The 15,856-nt window shown below is 39.8% G+C and overlaps 1 protein-coding gene across 1 annotated transcript; it reads right to left on the reverse strand.

Moving 5' to 3' along the window:
• Positions 1-468: 468 nt before the first annotated feature.
• Positions 469-15,777, reverse strand: LOC123513223 (sperm-associated antigen 7 homolog). The gene is made up of 6 exons (XM_045270290.1): positions 15,631-15,777; positions 6,953-7,020; positions 6,705-6,793; positions 6,413-6,584; positions 1,747-1,903; positions 469-658 (listed from the first exon to the last, which is right to left on the reverse strand). Exons 1-6 carry the CDS (start codon positions 15,707-15,709, stop codon positions 519-521), a joined length of 705 nt encoding a protein of 234 aa, XP_045126225.1. The 5' UTR covers positions 15,710-15,777; the 3' UTR covers positions 469-518.
• Positions 15,778-15,856: the final 79 nt, after the last annotated feature.

The following is a 15,856-nucleotide window of genomic DNA, read 5'->3' on the forward strand; positions in this document are numbered from 1 at the left end:
ACTCTCAAGAGATCTTTCTGATGACACCCTCTGATCCTGTGGCCACCAACTGTACATTATGATCTGCATGTGATTAATATTTCCCTCAATCTACATAAATGACATGAGCAGTGAGTTTTCTGTTTTCAACTATATTATTATAAAAACATTGAAATAAGTTTAGAATCACCATTAATGTAACATTTAATATATCATGATAACTGGAAACTTTATAGAAATAAACCTATCAATAAATAAAGCTTTTCTACAGCTTAACAAAATATCACATTAACATAAATGGTAAAAATACAATTCTGATTGTACCCATTTTGTATTCTTACCAACACTTAAAACTTACAACTAAATCCTATCCCCTGAAATGTAGTCATCTTTCCTGTATGCCTTTCCTTTTCTCTTTCAAACTGTGAAATCTGTCAGTAAAAATTCTTAGGGATAAATCATGGAATACTTAAGAGATAAAAATTTAACTTATACTGATTCCTTTTAATGAGGTAACAACACACTAAAACCAATAATCGTTACGCAGAGTCTTCATTTTCAGGTTCAGTTTTGTCGCTGCCTTCCTCTGCTTCCTCATGACCTTTCTTGAGCTTCTTTGCCCTGATGTCAGCCAGCGTCTCTTCAATTGTACGCTTATCTTTTTTAAGTTCACTACGAACTGAAAAGATATTTCAATAACATTAATGAATTACAAAAACAAATAGTAAATGAATCATACCCTAGCATAATATAATATAAACTATGACATACATATACAGGTAACTCTCGATTTACACGTTTTTGTTATAACGCGACCAAAAAAATATTACAATTAATTTAATTTGCATGACTGGTTTGCTTATATGCGATTTGGCCCAACCACATTATCAAACTGAGTTCCAGATGCAATTTCAAACTGCGCACCAGAGAGTTCCGTAGCTGGCCGATAGGTAGGAGCTCCGCTCTTCTCGTGCCTCATTTGCAGTCCGCCAGCACTGAGTACAGACGGAATCTCTTCAATCTGCCTATAATTCACCAAGATGGCCCCAAAATGTCCTTCATCTTCTGCATGTGGGGTTATTTTTGATAAGCGGATTTTTTGATAAAATGGTAAAGCTCAGAGGAAGATGGTGACCGACTGTGGTGTGAGTGGTGAAGGCAGTGCTGCAGTGAGTGTTGTGTTTACGTATTCTTTGTTTTGTTGTTTTCCCTTATTATTCCTTGCTTTTCCCTTTACTTTAAATACACTTCTAGTATTTAGAATGGTAAATAATAAAAACATGTTAATTTAGCCAAATAAATAGAGCATTTTGCACAAATTTTTTTAAACCACATTCTGCATCCCCCCTATTATCCATTGTTTCTTATGAGAATTACATGCTTGTTTTATGCGAATTTTGATATATGCAATGCCTCTTGGAATGCATCTATTGCATAAATCGAGAGTTACCTGTATAAGAGGAAATGGAGAAAGATTGGGGCAAAGGGCAGGGAAGGGAAAAGGAAGTAGGATGAATACAAGAAAAGTTGACTGATAGTATGGCTTGAGTGGGTGTTTGTGTTTGAATACGACAAAATTTGTCCACCAACCCTATTCAAATTGAAGAACTTTTGAATCACGCAGTGTGATTGTATATACTTGCACTTAGTATAGGGGTTTCATTACAAAATACTGTAGCACCAGAAATGCAAATTAAGATATGCAGTACACATACACATGCAAATTAAGATATGGCAGTACACATACACATAGTTACAAATACATACCAAAGCCAAACTGCTTGTTGACTTCTAGAATACGCGCTGCTTCTTTGCCTGTTTCTTTGCCAACCAAGCGGTCATATTTCTCAAGAAACTTGTTGGAACCTGGATTCTTTTTCAGTTCCTGTGCTCTCAATTCATCTTCATGTTCCTGTTTTTCTTTCTGTAATGAAACATAAAACCAACAAATAATCATCAATCACTATTCCTACAAATACAAACAATCTTCAATTAACTAGGCATAGAAAAATCTCTACAAGTTAGCATTCTGTAAGTTGGAATCCCACATAAAATGGCAAGGCATATAGACTCAAAAATTTTATACTGCTGAACCTTGATCCCAATAACTCAGATTTTGCAATGTTGATCTCTAACCCACCCAGGGATTAAAGTCCAAGTTGAACTGTCCGTCCATTTTTTTTTTTTTTCAAAAGTTTTTTTGTTTTCCTGTATCTCATTTTCTATACACATTATCAAAAATTTAATTCCAACAAACAATAGCATTTTAATTGTAGTTTAAAATGATACCAAACAAAAGTTGATCAGAGTTTATATCAATTTTGTGAAAATTGTTGGTGTAAAAAACAATTTTCAAGATATTATCTCCTAAAGATTTTTCATAATTTTGTCCTTGTTTTGCTAGTTGTATTTAATTGATTAACATGAAATTTTCACACATGATTGTGTATACAATGGTGACTTCCTGGAGCATGATAGGATGATAATGCATCAGATCCCTACTTCTCTAGAAAATATTATTCACTTGTATCTGAGGGTTCAGAAGGAGCCATCAGCAGCATCATGGCAATTTGCTGTTTTACCACTGAACTGGACACCCTCTGAGTCGTTACTAATGCTTTGAAGTGAGATAATGATACTGTGAAGTAATTATTACTTGTCTGCTCCAGCTTTATGCCTTTGTCTCAAAATAATCTTTTGTAATAATGTTATTGTGAGAGTTATGTGATGTATAGTTGTCATGATGAAGATGAGAAAAACATTGTTTGAAAAGATCATAGCAGTCTTATGATATAGAGATAGGGTGAAGAAGCCTGACAGTGAGGCATGGGGTGAGGCAAGAGGGTCTTGGAGAAAGAGATAACAAAGATAACAAGGGTGACAGGGGAGGCAGAATTCAAGGTCCAGCTGTCACCAACAGCTGTCTCACAATGAAACATTTGTTTCTTGTTTTCTCTTCTTCCTGAAGTTTCTGATTCTAATTCTTGTCAATTTATGCCTGTAAGGATGTTATTTCTGAAAAAGTAGAGAGCTAAATGACGCCACCCCTCCTTGACGCCTGGGCACGTCCTGTGTAGGGCTTGAGTCATGCTATGAAGCAACCGTACGAGACATTAAAAAATAAACTACACCATCTGGTAATTTAGGGTCTGAAGGTTTCAGAGACAATAGTAATCCCAAAATTTTTAATCCCCACCAAGTTAAATAAATAAATCCTGCATTGTCCCCTTAAGTCCAAACTGAACTGCCAGCCCATTTTTATCTTTATTTATTTTGGGGGATGTGGGGGTGGCACAGAACTCGTATAAGTCGGACATTCCCGTTTTTCGGACCAACCTTCCCCCTTATTAGTCCAAGTTTGCGAGGGTCAACAGTATTAAAAAAAAAAAAAAAAAAAAAAAAACTACAATTGTTTATAAGTTGGTATCTTGCTGACTTAACAGAGTCAAGCCAGTCCAAACTCAGTATAACCTATGAGTATTGTTACGTACGCCACACGGCTGCGGTTAACTGCTACAGCTCACTAGAGTGTTATTCTGGCAAAATCGCCAACTTCGTTACGGTCAGTACAACGGGGATTATAAAACACTCCACAGAGTCCCCACTACTATAACTCACAGCCGCAGTAACCCTCAGGTTCTTTCAAGGTCGCCAACAGTGTATAATTTCCCCCACTGTAAAGGAATCTCCTCAGTAACTCCTTCTCCTCCTTTACCCAACCAAGTAGAATTTATAAATGGTAGATGTTATGTGTAACAGGGCGAGGCCTTAATACCCCCTAGAGAAACCGCCCACAAGGACAATTCCACCCACTTCTCTATGAAGTATTAATGCCTCTCCACACGCCTTGTCCACAGACTGTGATAACTCACAGACTGGAACAACACGCGCAGTATATTACTTTACTATCTTACTACAAGTGCTTCCTAACACCTGTCAGACTGACACCTCTAGCCTACAATCTACTACAATATAGGATGTGTACAGCACATCCGGTGATGTACACACAAGCCCAGACACCACCTACGGGTGACAACCACTATACATGGAGTCCAAATACTCGTCGCAGACAAGTCTGGCGGACGACAACTATGCACCACTGGCCGACATGAAGCCTCTCAGCATTCAATAGTGTGCGTGGCTACTACCACTACAATACAGTATACTACTGAAACTATACAAAAGATGGTGGGGGCACACAGCCGCCCTCCAAACCACACTGGTGACCACGGCCACCAACAACAAACAGGACGAGACAAAGCGTGTCTCTCCTCCGCGCCGCTACCCCATGAGTGGACAACGCACGAGAAATGTAGCCCCAACCGGCCACACTTTCTCAGAACAACAAGCCCGTTGTTCTACACAGCCACGGTCTACCGAGTAACAAGCCAGCTACTCAACAGGAGGGCACAACTCCCAGACCGATGACTAATGAGCAACAAGAAAAGCCCAGCAACACAAATCTCCCCACACTGCCAGACCGACGAGAGTGCATGTCTATCTCCGCTGAAGGCTACCTTGAGACTATAAACAGTATACTACTGATACTACACAAACAATGGTGGGGGCACACAGCTGCCCACCAAACCACACTGGTGACCACGGCCACCAACAAAACAAACAGGACGAGACAAAGCGCGTGTCTCCGCATCGCCACACCCGAGTGGACAAACGTACAACAGGAAATGTAGCCAAACTTACTACACCTCTCCCAGAGCAACAAGCCCGTTGCTCTAACAGTCACGGTCTACCCAGTAACAAGCCAGCTACTCAACAGGAGGGCACAACTCCCAGACCGATGACTAATGAGTACTGGTAACGCACAGTCCAGCCACACGTGTCTCTTACTGTGCCGAAAACGTACATGTTAACTCCGCTGAAGACTGGCCGGTACTGAGGCGAGGCTCGCACACACACAAAATGGTGGAAACAAAGAGAGGGTGGTTGGCCGCACAGCGGAACAGCGACAGCCCGTACTTGGGGCCGCCAGAGGCTACACATATAATATAATTAAATAAAGGGGAAATAATGCGGTGGCCCTCACAGTATACAACAATAGTCAGAGTGTAGCTTATGATGCTATGCTATGAGTGTTGATTCTGGTTCTATTAAAGGTCGGGAGGTTTGGCCCTTGCAGCAGCACCTCCTTGATACAATCCTGTTTATGCCTCTAGAGAGAGGAAGGGGAGGAAATGAAAGGCCCTAAGTCAGCAGGAGGAATTTGTTGGATATCAGCAAAGACAGAGCAAAGCATCAGACAATGTTATGGAGTTTTTATCATATGGACCAGTTTATGCAGCTTTCTCATACACAAGCATGGTACCACTCAGTCAGATATGAGTCATGCCACACAATCTGAATTAGTCTTTTTATGTTTCACTGAATTAGTCTTTTTATGTTTCACTGAATTAGTCTTTTTTATGTTTCAAACTATACTACTGGCTTGATTTTTATGAAATACAGGCAACCCCCCGCTTTATGAAGGTTCACATAACGAAACTTCGCTACAACGAAGGTTTCCTTTTACTACCATCTGCTCGTTTAACGAACACCAAACTCGCTTTAATGAAATTTTATCCAGGTAATTATTTCCAAGTTTGAAAGTCCCGCCGTATCACGCAAGTCGACAGGCTTTTGAATACATCAGCGCCTCTCGTGGACAAAACACGCACCACTCACCCCCCCTGTTCAAAACAATAACAGCGTCAGCAGCAGCTTGTCTTCCCTCGCTCTACATGCCACCAAAACGCCCTGCAATGTCGCCTAGCATTGCTAAGAAGACCAGGAAGTCTCTTATTCTCGAAGTGAAGCTGGATATTATTCACAGACACAATAGCGGCGAGAAAATTAATAGCATTGCTTCCCACCATGGCTTGACTCCATCTACTGTCTACCATTTTCAAGTCAGCAGACTCTATTAAGAAGGCTGGTGAGACCGTATCTTCCTTGCAAGCTAAAAAGAAGCACCTGAACTCGTGACTCTGCAATGGATAAAATGGAAAGCCTTGTGGAAATGTGGTACATAAGTTTTGTATGTGGTACAATGATGCGCCTTTTGATTACATTCCACAGGTTGCCGGCTAGCATCTTTTCCGCTCCACTCTCCCTCCCTTCATAAATTTAAGATCATCAACATTTTAAAGTTACTTACATACATACATTAGTGTACAATTTAATGACTTAATCTTAAATTAAACTGCTTAAATGTTTAACTTCATAATTTTTACTTTCATTAAACCTTTTACTGTACTATGATGCACTCTCGCTTTATTTACTCTCAATAGAAGCTCAAGTCAGGGTTAAACTTGTTATAATTGGTTCGCTTAACAAAAATTCACTTAACGAAGGTTTTTTTAGGAACATAACCTCTTTGTTAAGCGGGAGGTTGTCTATACATAGGAATCTACATAATGAATGCAGAATTTGTTCATACAAGTAATGCTGCCTCCTTCGCTTTCTCTGGATCCCATTCCTCGCCATTCCTGTATGCGTCCAGCTCCTCCTCTGTCAGCAGATACTCTTTCTTGAACACCATCACATGCCTGTCAACATCCTCAGTGCCAAAGGCATACGTGGTGAGACCTGCTACATCAGCAACGTCTCTCCTGCAAAGAAAATTAAGTTCAATGTCACTTAAACTTGGAATTCAGGAGGTTAAGAAATAAATTTCTAAAATATTTTCCAAAATTTGTTGTGAGGTACAGCACCACAAAGTGTTGCCTTACACGATACTCCTTGCCACTCGGTCCATTGGCTCAAATTTCTTCTTCATCAATGTGACGTTCTGAATGAATCGGTTGATGCGTTCCTCAATCTGTAATTAGTTAACAAAAAAAATATATATATACATATATAATTACTAGCCATGCTAGTAACAAGATGCATAAATAATGCTACATATTTACCTTTCCCAAGGAAATCATTATTTCTATACACTCTACTAACTAGTATCAATATATGGTCATACACTTACATGTTTTCTGAACTGATTTAGTCTTTCTTTTTCCTTATTTCTTGCTTCCTCAACTGCTTTTTGTTGTTCTGTAAAAAATGGTAGAAATTATAAATTAGCTCATGAGACTTGATACAACAAAATTCCATTAACAATAAAACCACAGAAATATGAAACAGAAAAGCAGATCCTTATAAAACAACGCGCTGTTCATTAACACCATATTCTTTTAGGTTAGGTTACGGTTACCATACGTCCCAAATCAACCAGGAGAGTCCAGATTTTGAACTTCTGTCCCAGTGTCCAGCCTGGTTGGTCATTTTCCCCGAGAGAGAGAGAGAGAGAGAGAGAGAGAGAGAGAGAGAGAGAGAGAGAGAGAGAGAGAGAGAGAGAGAGAGAGAGAGAGAGAGAGGGGGGGGGGTGGACAAAGTGCTGATCAGCTGCTAAGCTGATGCTTTGACATGATGGTTTGCAGGCTGGATGGTATTGGGCATGAGAAGCTGGCCAACCAGCCTTCCTGCTCGCCCTGGTGCTATCATCATCAACCATCGCCATCTCATTTCACAGAAAATTCCTGTGAATTTCAAGTTGATAATATTCTATGCATATGTATGTTGTTGCTTCACTCAAGCTGCATGTCAAGTCCAGAAAGCCTCCAAGATGTGACCACACTGTGTTTCATTTTGAGAAACTGAAGAACTTGACATGTGCCCAGGAGTAAACAGTGAGTCTCCAATTGGTTTGGAGTGCTCAACACCATCAAGGACCGGGGGGGAGCTATGGGATACCTTCAAACGTGAGACTCTTGAGGCTGCCAAGGGCGTTGGGGAGCGCCCAAGGTCACGGAGCGGCTTTGCCTCAGTAGAGACACTGGACAGTATTGAGGAGAGTCACGCTGCCAAACTTGCTGGAAACCGCGACCAGAACAGGGCTCTGTCATGTAGGACTAGAGCTCTCCTGAGGAGAGACAAGGAGAGGTATATCAGGGATCTCGCTGAGGATGTAGTGTCATTTAAATGCTAATGACCTCCAACCTGCCTATTGAATCCTGAAGAGACTCCGTTCCAAGTCTACATTTCAGGCGAGCGCTATCCGAACAGCAGATGGCTCGTTGGGCTCAGGACTTTGAGCAGCTGTTCACAGTGGATCCTCCAAGCTGACAGCTCCAAACTGCAGGGTTACAGATGCTGGATGCTGATCAACCTATTGACGAAACTGCACCCTCCATTAATGATGTCAAGAGGCTGTGGCAAAGTTGAGGGGTGGAAAGGCAGCTGGCATCTGTAACATCAGTGCAGAGCTGCTCAAAGCTGGGGGTGAGGAAATGATCAGCAGGTTGCATGCTGTCTTGACTGCTGTATGGCATTTAGTATCATTCCCCCCTGACTGGAAAAAGGGATTGGTCATCTCTATCTGGAAGGGAAAAGGTGGCCTGTCAGGACTGCAACAACTACCACAGTATAACTGCTCAGCATACCAGGCAAGGTGCTTGCCCATTTGCTGTTGATGCATATCCACAGTCACCTGCTGAAACACCAGAGACCTGAACAGTCTGGGTTCATGCCCAACAAATGACAAGTTGTTCGTCAACAACTGACCGGATCTTAGCGCTTCATGTACTGGTGGAGCACCGACGTGAGTTTCGACAGGGGATGCTTGCAGCCTATGTCGATCTCAAGAAGGCGTTTGACTCAGTGCATCAAGAGACACTCTGGGATCTTCTGCATCTCCATGGGATTTCTGCAAGGATTATTGGTCTATTAATTGGCCTCTATTCCGGGGCTGTGAGTGCTGTGAAGTGTGGAGGGGGCATGTCCAGCTTCTTCCCTGTGAATATGGAAGTGAGGCAGGGATGCATGCTTGCTCCATCACTTTTCAAAATTTGCATGGACTCGGTACTAGGCAGAGTTGTAGACCAAAGTCATTGTGGAGCATCTGTCAGCAATACTGAAATTACAGATCTTGTTTTTGCCGATGATGCAGTAAGCTTTGCTGAGTCACTGGAAGTTCTGGTAATAGCTCTAGAGGCACTGGACAAGGAGGCAAAGCCCCTAGGACTCCAGGTTTCTTGGCCAAAGACCAAGGTTCAGGTGTTTGAAGGCTTACTGGATGAAACAGTACAGTTTAGTAATAATGTGAAGTATATTTAAGTCTAAGGCTATGATATATCCTAGATTAGCCAGGACAGTCACAATTATCAATAAAAAAAATTTCATGATTTGTTGGTAAAAAAAAATCATGGTAACACTCAGTTAGGTTAAGTTATTGTTTTTCAGGGGATCTAGGGGAGAGTTTCCCAGGATAGGTCATGTCAGTGTCCTTAAGGTGAAGGTCCAAGACAGGACAACACTCCTGTGGTTAGCTTAGATTAGTGATCATATAGTGGTGTCCAGGTTAGGTTAGGTTAGTTTAGAAAGTTCCATTTTTTAAAAGTGTGGTAACACATTTTCATTGAATGTTAAAAGTTGACATGATTTGGCTCCCCCTAACCAAGAACTGGTAAATTCATGGTTTAATACAATATCCTCCATCTCTAACCTAATGTAACATAACCTAACCTAGAGATGTACCGATACCAAAATTTTGGCCGATTCCGATACCGATACTACTACCGATACCGATACCACCGATACCGATACTACTACTTATAGTGATTACTGCACTGGACACCAGGATGAGTTGGTGGACAGCAAGCGTTATCAGATGGGAGGCTTTGTTTTGAGGGATGCTCTAAGTCCTTCTGAGAACATTTTGATGCCATTTGCAAAGGTAAATTACTCAGTAATTGGAATGAATATTTCCTCAGTCTTCTGATTCTTGTCAGTTATTTTAAATTCTTACTTGTTACTCCTTTAGCGACCATTTGGTCTTGTGCATTTTCATTATTAATTTTATTGACAATATTTTGGCGATCAAAAATATTTTAAAAATTATTAAAATTGTAAAACAGACACAAAATATTAGCAAAAGAAACTCATTTTGTTGTGTATGTTTCTCTTTAATTAAATCTGACATCCTTTGATATTAATTCATTACACATTAGTAGACCAATTCAGAAAAATGAGCTTTCACCTAATCTTTTCAATTAAATAGAAAGAAGTTTAGTTTATTCTAAATTTCTAGTGTATTGCTATGATCTTAAATAATTAATATGCAACATATTATACACAATGCACATGATTACAAAACAGAATCATTACTTTCTTAGTTACAGAATATTTACATCCTTAGATTAACATAAGTAACTCAAAAATTACACTTGCATTAAAATTAATACACATATATAATTCGAGCTTCCACCTATTCCAGTATGATATCTTGGAAAAGGCTAGCACTAGCACTGTTAATTATAAATCAAATAAGAATATGCTGTTATTTACAATAATGCAAAATGCCTAACTATATGTATACATATATATATATATATATATATATATATATATATATATATATATATATATATATATATATATATATATATATATATATATATATATATATATATATATATATATATATATATATATATATATATATATATATATATATATATATATATATATATATATATACCAAATCATTTTGTTGGATTCTTAATATCTGAAGTTTGACATTCTTAGATTATAGTTCAAAAACATAAGTTTTTCACCTGTGTGAACTTTGTGTGGGTGGAGGAGCAGTGTCTGACTGAGAGACAGTGAGAATGCGTGGTGACTCATGACCGACCGTGTGACAGGATGCCGGAGTTCAGCCTATATGCGTTTCATACACGTCCAATTTAGAGGTTGTGGCTTATTACCACAGAAAGCAGTATTCTATGACATACGGTAATCACCACGGAAACTTAATACGCCGTATTATATTAATTTGGTATCATCAATATCTTATATCGAATATATCACTAAGTAGTAAATTCCTTTTAGGTATCAGAAGTATCGGCATAAAATAAGCCGATACCGATACCCAAAAAATGGGCCGATACTGCCGATTCCGATACCGATGCATCGGTACATCTCTAACCTAACCTAACCTAACCCACAAACCCCAGCTATAAACAAATGTAAGTCAGTGTACTGCTCATTTCCGAGTGTGATGGAGCTCCGTAGCTCGCCGCAGCTTGCTGGACTTAAAACTCGACAGACACCACATATTACCTGACCTAATGCAGCGTTATTATTCATTTACGGCTAGTAGAGTACTTATTGGAAATGTAAATAGTAAGAACAACAACCTAAGGGTGGCCATAACCATCTAGAGTTTATTGTACGAAACTGTAGTAGAACCCAAGAACCATACTTTCCATTCAGACCTTCAAACTTGTTGAGGATTGTGGAAAGAAGAACTTGCAATTCAATCGGCTAAGCTAGCACAGTGGAGGGATATGGGGGCTGGCACTCTCAAATTAGCAAAGTTTATGACTTCAGAAGGTTGAAGTAACGGTCCACATATCAATTCATAATGGTCCTGGTTGCCTGACGAGGGGAGGCAGTGGAAAAAATTAGGCAGGAGATCAGTGTTAGGCCGAAGGTTGGACCTACTGAGGGCGACAGGATGGCTTGGCCCTCTGTTGGGAAGAGCAGAGTGGGGAAGAGGGAGCAGGCGAGCCAGACTGGGAAAGATAGTAGTCAGGATGGGCAGAGATGGCAGGTTGCGAGGGGAAGGAAAGCGGAGGCAGTTAGGGAGGATAGGACTAAACCTGTTGAGGGTGAAAATAGGTTCGGTTTGTTGGAGGGGGAGGGGGAGAGTGAGAGTGAGAGTGGAGTGAATGAAGTAGTTGTGGTGAGTGAAAGGAGAAAGAAGGGGGTAGAGGAGAGGAGGAAGAGGGTTGTGCCTAGCACACCTCAGGTGTGTGTGGTGGGTGACTCTCAGGTTAGGTATTTAGATAGCACTTTCTGTGGGAAAGACAGGGATAGGAGGACAAACATGTGTATGCCTGGTGCAGGTGTGAAGGCAGTGAGTGAGGAGGTGCAGAAGAGGGTTGGGGGGATGGAGAGAGAGGGTGTAGTAGTTTTGCACGTAGGTGGGAACGATGTCAGAGCAGGTGGGTCGGAGGAGTTAGTGGCAAGATTTCGGGAAATGTTAGGCAAGATAAGGGAGAGTGGTAGGAGGTGTGTAGTGTCAGGAATCTTGCCTCGTGTGTATGTTAGCAGGGAATGGTTGTCTAGAGCCATTGGTGTGAATGATCGGGTAAAAGGGATGTGTAAGGATGTGAGTGTCAGCTTTGTGGATGTATGGGATAGGTTCTATGGGCAAAGGGATTTGTATGCTAGGGATGGTGTGCATCTGAGTAGGAAGGGTGTGGATGTGCTGAGTGGATGTCTGGAAGGGGGAGTTGGGATGGAGTGTAGGGGGTGAGGTAGCAAATGCATTCCAGAAGAAAGATGCTAGACATAAATTAGATAGGATAAACAGAGATAGTGAAAAGATTAGGAAAGATTTCCAGGTGCAAATAGGAGAGAATAAGATTAGGATTCCAAATAAGGAGACAGCATCTAGGAAGGTAGCAGGACTTAAATGTTTTTATGTAAATGCCAGGAGTCTTAGGAACAAGAAGGACGAGTTATCTAGTTATATAGTTGAGGAGGACTTAGATGTTGTATGTGTCACAGAGGCATGGGTAAATGAGGAAAAGTTTAGGAAAATAGGAAAGAATATGAAGTAGATGGATACATTATGTATTTACACCAGAGAATTGGTAGGATAGGTGGAGGAGTAGTTATTTATGTAAAAAAATCCTTCATTTCCAGTCAGGTTAATGGTATTAAGGTAGATAACAGAGTAGAGTCCTTATGGCTGGATGTTAGAGTAAACAAAAGTAAGGTTATTAGAGTAGGAGCTTTTTATAGACCACCTAACCAGTCAGCAGATGTAGACAACCTTATGGTAGATGAGATAAATAGGGGTGTACTAGTCAGACAATTATCTTGGGGGATTTTAATCTTAAGTCAGTAAACTGGGAGAGGATGGTAGGAGATGCTAGTGAAAATAAGTTTATGGAAAGTTTTCAGGATAACTATTTAGTGCAGATGGTAGATAAACCTACTAGGGGGAGGAAGGTTTTAGACATAGTACTAACAAATATTGAGCATTGTTTAAAGGAAGTTGAGGTAGGAGAGACTTTAGCAAACAGTGACCATCATATAATTAGATTTATCATTAATTCCAGTAGGGATAATATAGTGAATAAGACTAGAGTCCCAAACTATCAGAAAGGCAATTATGGTAGGTTACATCAGTTATTAGGAGAGGTAAACTGGGAAGATAGTTTTGGAAATAAAACTGCACAGGAGATGTGGGATATTTTTAAGGTTGTAGTGAAGGGTAAAGTGATGCAGTGTATCCCTTACAAAGATATAAGGCAGAGAAACAGGAAGCCATTATGGTGGACTCATGAGATAGGTAGCCAGATCAGAGAGAAGAAGAGGGCGTACAGAGAGTTGCAGAAAAGTGGGGAAGATGTAGATTTGATTAGGTACAGACAGGTCAGAGATGATTTGAGTAAGGTTATAAAAAAAAGTAAAAGGCAGGCAGAGATAAAACTAGCTAGAGCTGGGAGGAATTAAACATGTTTTCATTTGAGAGATGTATAAGAGGGGATATGATAGAGTTATTTACAATGTTCTCAGATACAAACTACATAGATGTGAGATCTTTCTTTACCTTAGAGGAGGGAAGTAGGACTAGAAATCATGGCAGGAAGATTAGAAAGCAAGGCTGCAGGTTAGATATAAGAAAATATTTCTTTAGTCATAGGGTGGTAGACTTCTGGAATGCATTACCAGAGACGGTTGTAAATAGCACTAGTTTGACAATGTTTAAAAACAGATTAGATAAGTACTTAAATTTATTAGATTTATAATTATGTATAGCACTGCATGATAGTTTTTATAAGAAATTTACTATAGTTTAACAAGACATGATCCCCATGTATGGGGACCACAAATTGTAGAGGATTTCGCTGCAGGACTTAGCCCTGTTAATGGGCCAAATATTTAGAATTAGTATATAATGTATTTGTGTACTTGTAAGTGCATCTTTAAGTACTGATGACGAGGTGGCTGTGTGACTGATACAGGATAACCTAGATGGGCCCTGGTGGCCCTTTGTTATCCTATTATTTATGTTATATGTTATGTTATTGCATGTATTGCATACAGGCCTGGTCACCCCACTATAGGCAGGATATCAACATGTTAGAAGCAGTTCAGAGAAGAGCAACTAGGATGATACCAGCATTAAAGCGCCTGGAGTATAGAGATAGATTAAAGGAATTAAACATGTTTTCATTTGAGAGGAGATGTATAAGAGGGGATATGATAGAGTTATTTACAATGTTCTCAGATACAAACTACATAGATGTGAGATCTTTCTTTACCTTAGAGGAGGGAAGTAGGACTAGAAATCATGGCAGGAAGATTAGAAAGCAAGGCTGCAGGTTAGATATAAGAAAATATTTCTTTAGTCATAGGGTGGTAGACTTCTGGAATGCATTGCCAGAGACGGTTGTAAATAGCACTAGTTTGACAATGTTTAAAAACAGATTAGATAAGTACTTAAATTTATTAGATTTATAATTATGTATAGCACTGCATGATAGTTTTTATAAGAAATTTACTATAGTTAAACAAGACATGATCCCCATGTATGGGGACCACAAATTGTAAAGGATTTCGCTGCAGGACTTAGCCCTGTTAATGGGCCAAATATTTAGAATTAGTATATAATGTATTTGTGTACTTGTAAGTGCATCTTTAAGTACTGATGACGAGGTGGCTGTGTGACTGATACAGGATAACCTAGATGGGCCCTGGTGGCCCTTTGTTATCCTATTATTTATGTTATATGTTATGTTATTGCATGTATTGCATACAGGCCTGGTCACCCCACTATAGGCAGGATATCAACATGTTAGAAGCAGTTCAGAGAAGAGCAACTAGGATGATACCAGCATTAAAGCGCCTGGAGTATAGAGATAGATTAAAGGAATTAAACATGTTTTCATTTGAGAGGAGATGTATAAGAGGGGATATGATAGAGTTATTTACAATGTTCTCAGATACAAACTACATAGATGTGAGATCTTTCTTTACCTTAGAGGAGGAAGTAGGACTAGAAATCATGGCAGGAAGATTAGAAAGCAAGGCTGCAGGTTAGATATAAGAAAATATTTCTTTAGTCATAGGTGGTAGACTTCTGGAATGCATTGCCAGAGACGGTTGTAAATAGCACTAGTTTGACAATGTTTAAAAACAGATTAGATAAGTACTTAAATTTATTAGATTTATAATTATGTATAGCACTGCATGATAGTTTTTATAAGAAATTTACTATAGTTTAACAAGACATGATCCCCATGTATGGGGACCACAAATTGTAAAGGATTTCGCTGCAGGACTTAGCCCTGTTAATGGGCCAAATATTTAGAATTAGTATATAATGTATTTGTGTACTTGTAAGTGTATCTTTAAGTACTGATGACGAGGTCGCTGTGCGACTGATACAGGATAACCTAGATGAGCCCTGGTGGCCCTTTGTTATCCTATTATTTATGTTATGTTATGTTATGTTATGACGAGGCTCGTCCACCACGTTACCTGGCTCGGAGCCTTGGCCCCTCTCCACCACTGACTCTGTGATGGCTGGCATTGTGAGAGCTTAACTAGCTACAGTAACAATGATTTATCCTATCATAAACTTACCTTTCATTATTTTCTTTTGCTTGTTATTTATACTGGGCGGCTTGTCCATTTTGCTCATTATTGAGTCGAGGAGATCCATGGCGGCGCGGTGGAGGGCTCAGCTCAGGGTTTAGTTTGTAAACAAACATACGATACGTGATCGGCTCACTGAAAAATATATACCCTATTCTAAGGTAAGATGTGAGCAGAAAGCTCACTTGTGTTAGTAGAATTTAGGCTTGAATAT

Source organism: Portunus trituberculatus, chromosome 35 (assembly GCF_017591435.1).
Source record: "Portunus trituberculatus isolate SZX2019 chromosome 35, ASM1759143v1, whole genome shotgun sequence".
Lineage (NCBI taxonomy): Eukaryota > Metazoa > Arthropoda > Malacostraca > Decapoda > Portunidae > Portunus > Portunus trituberculatus.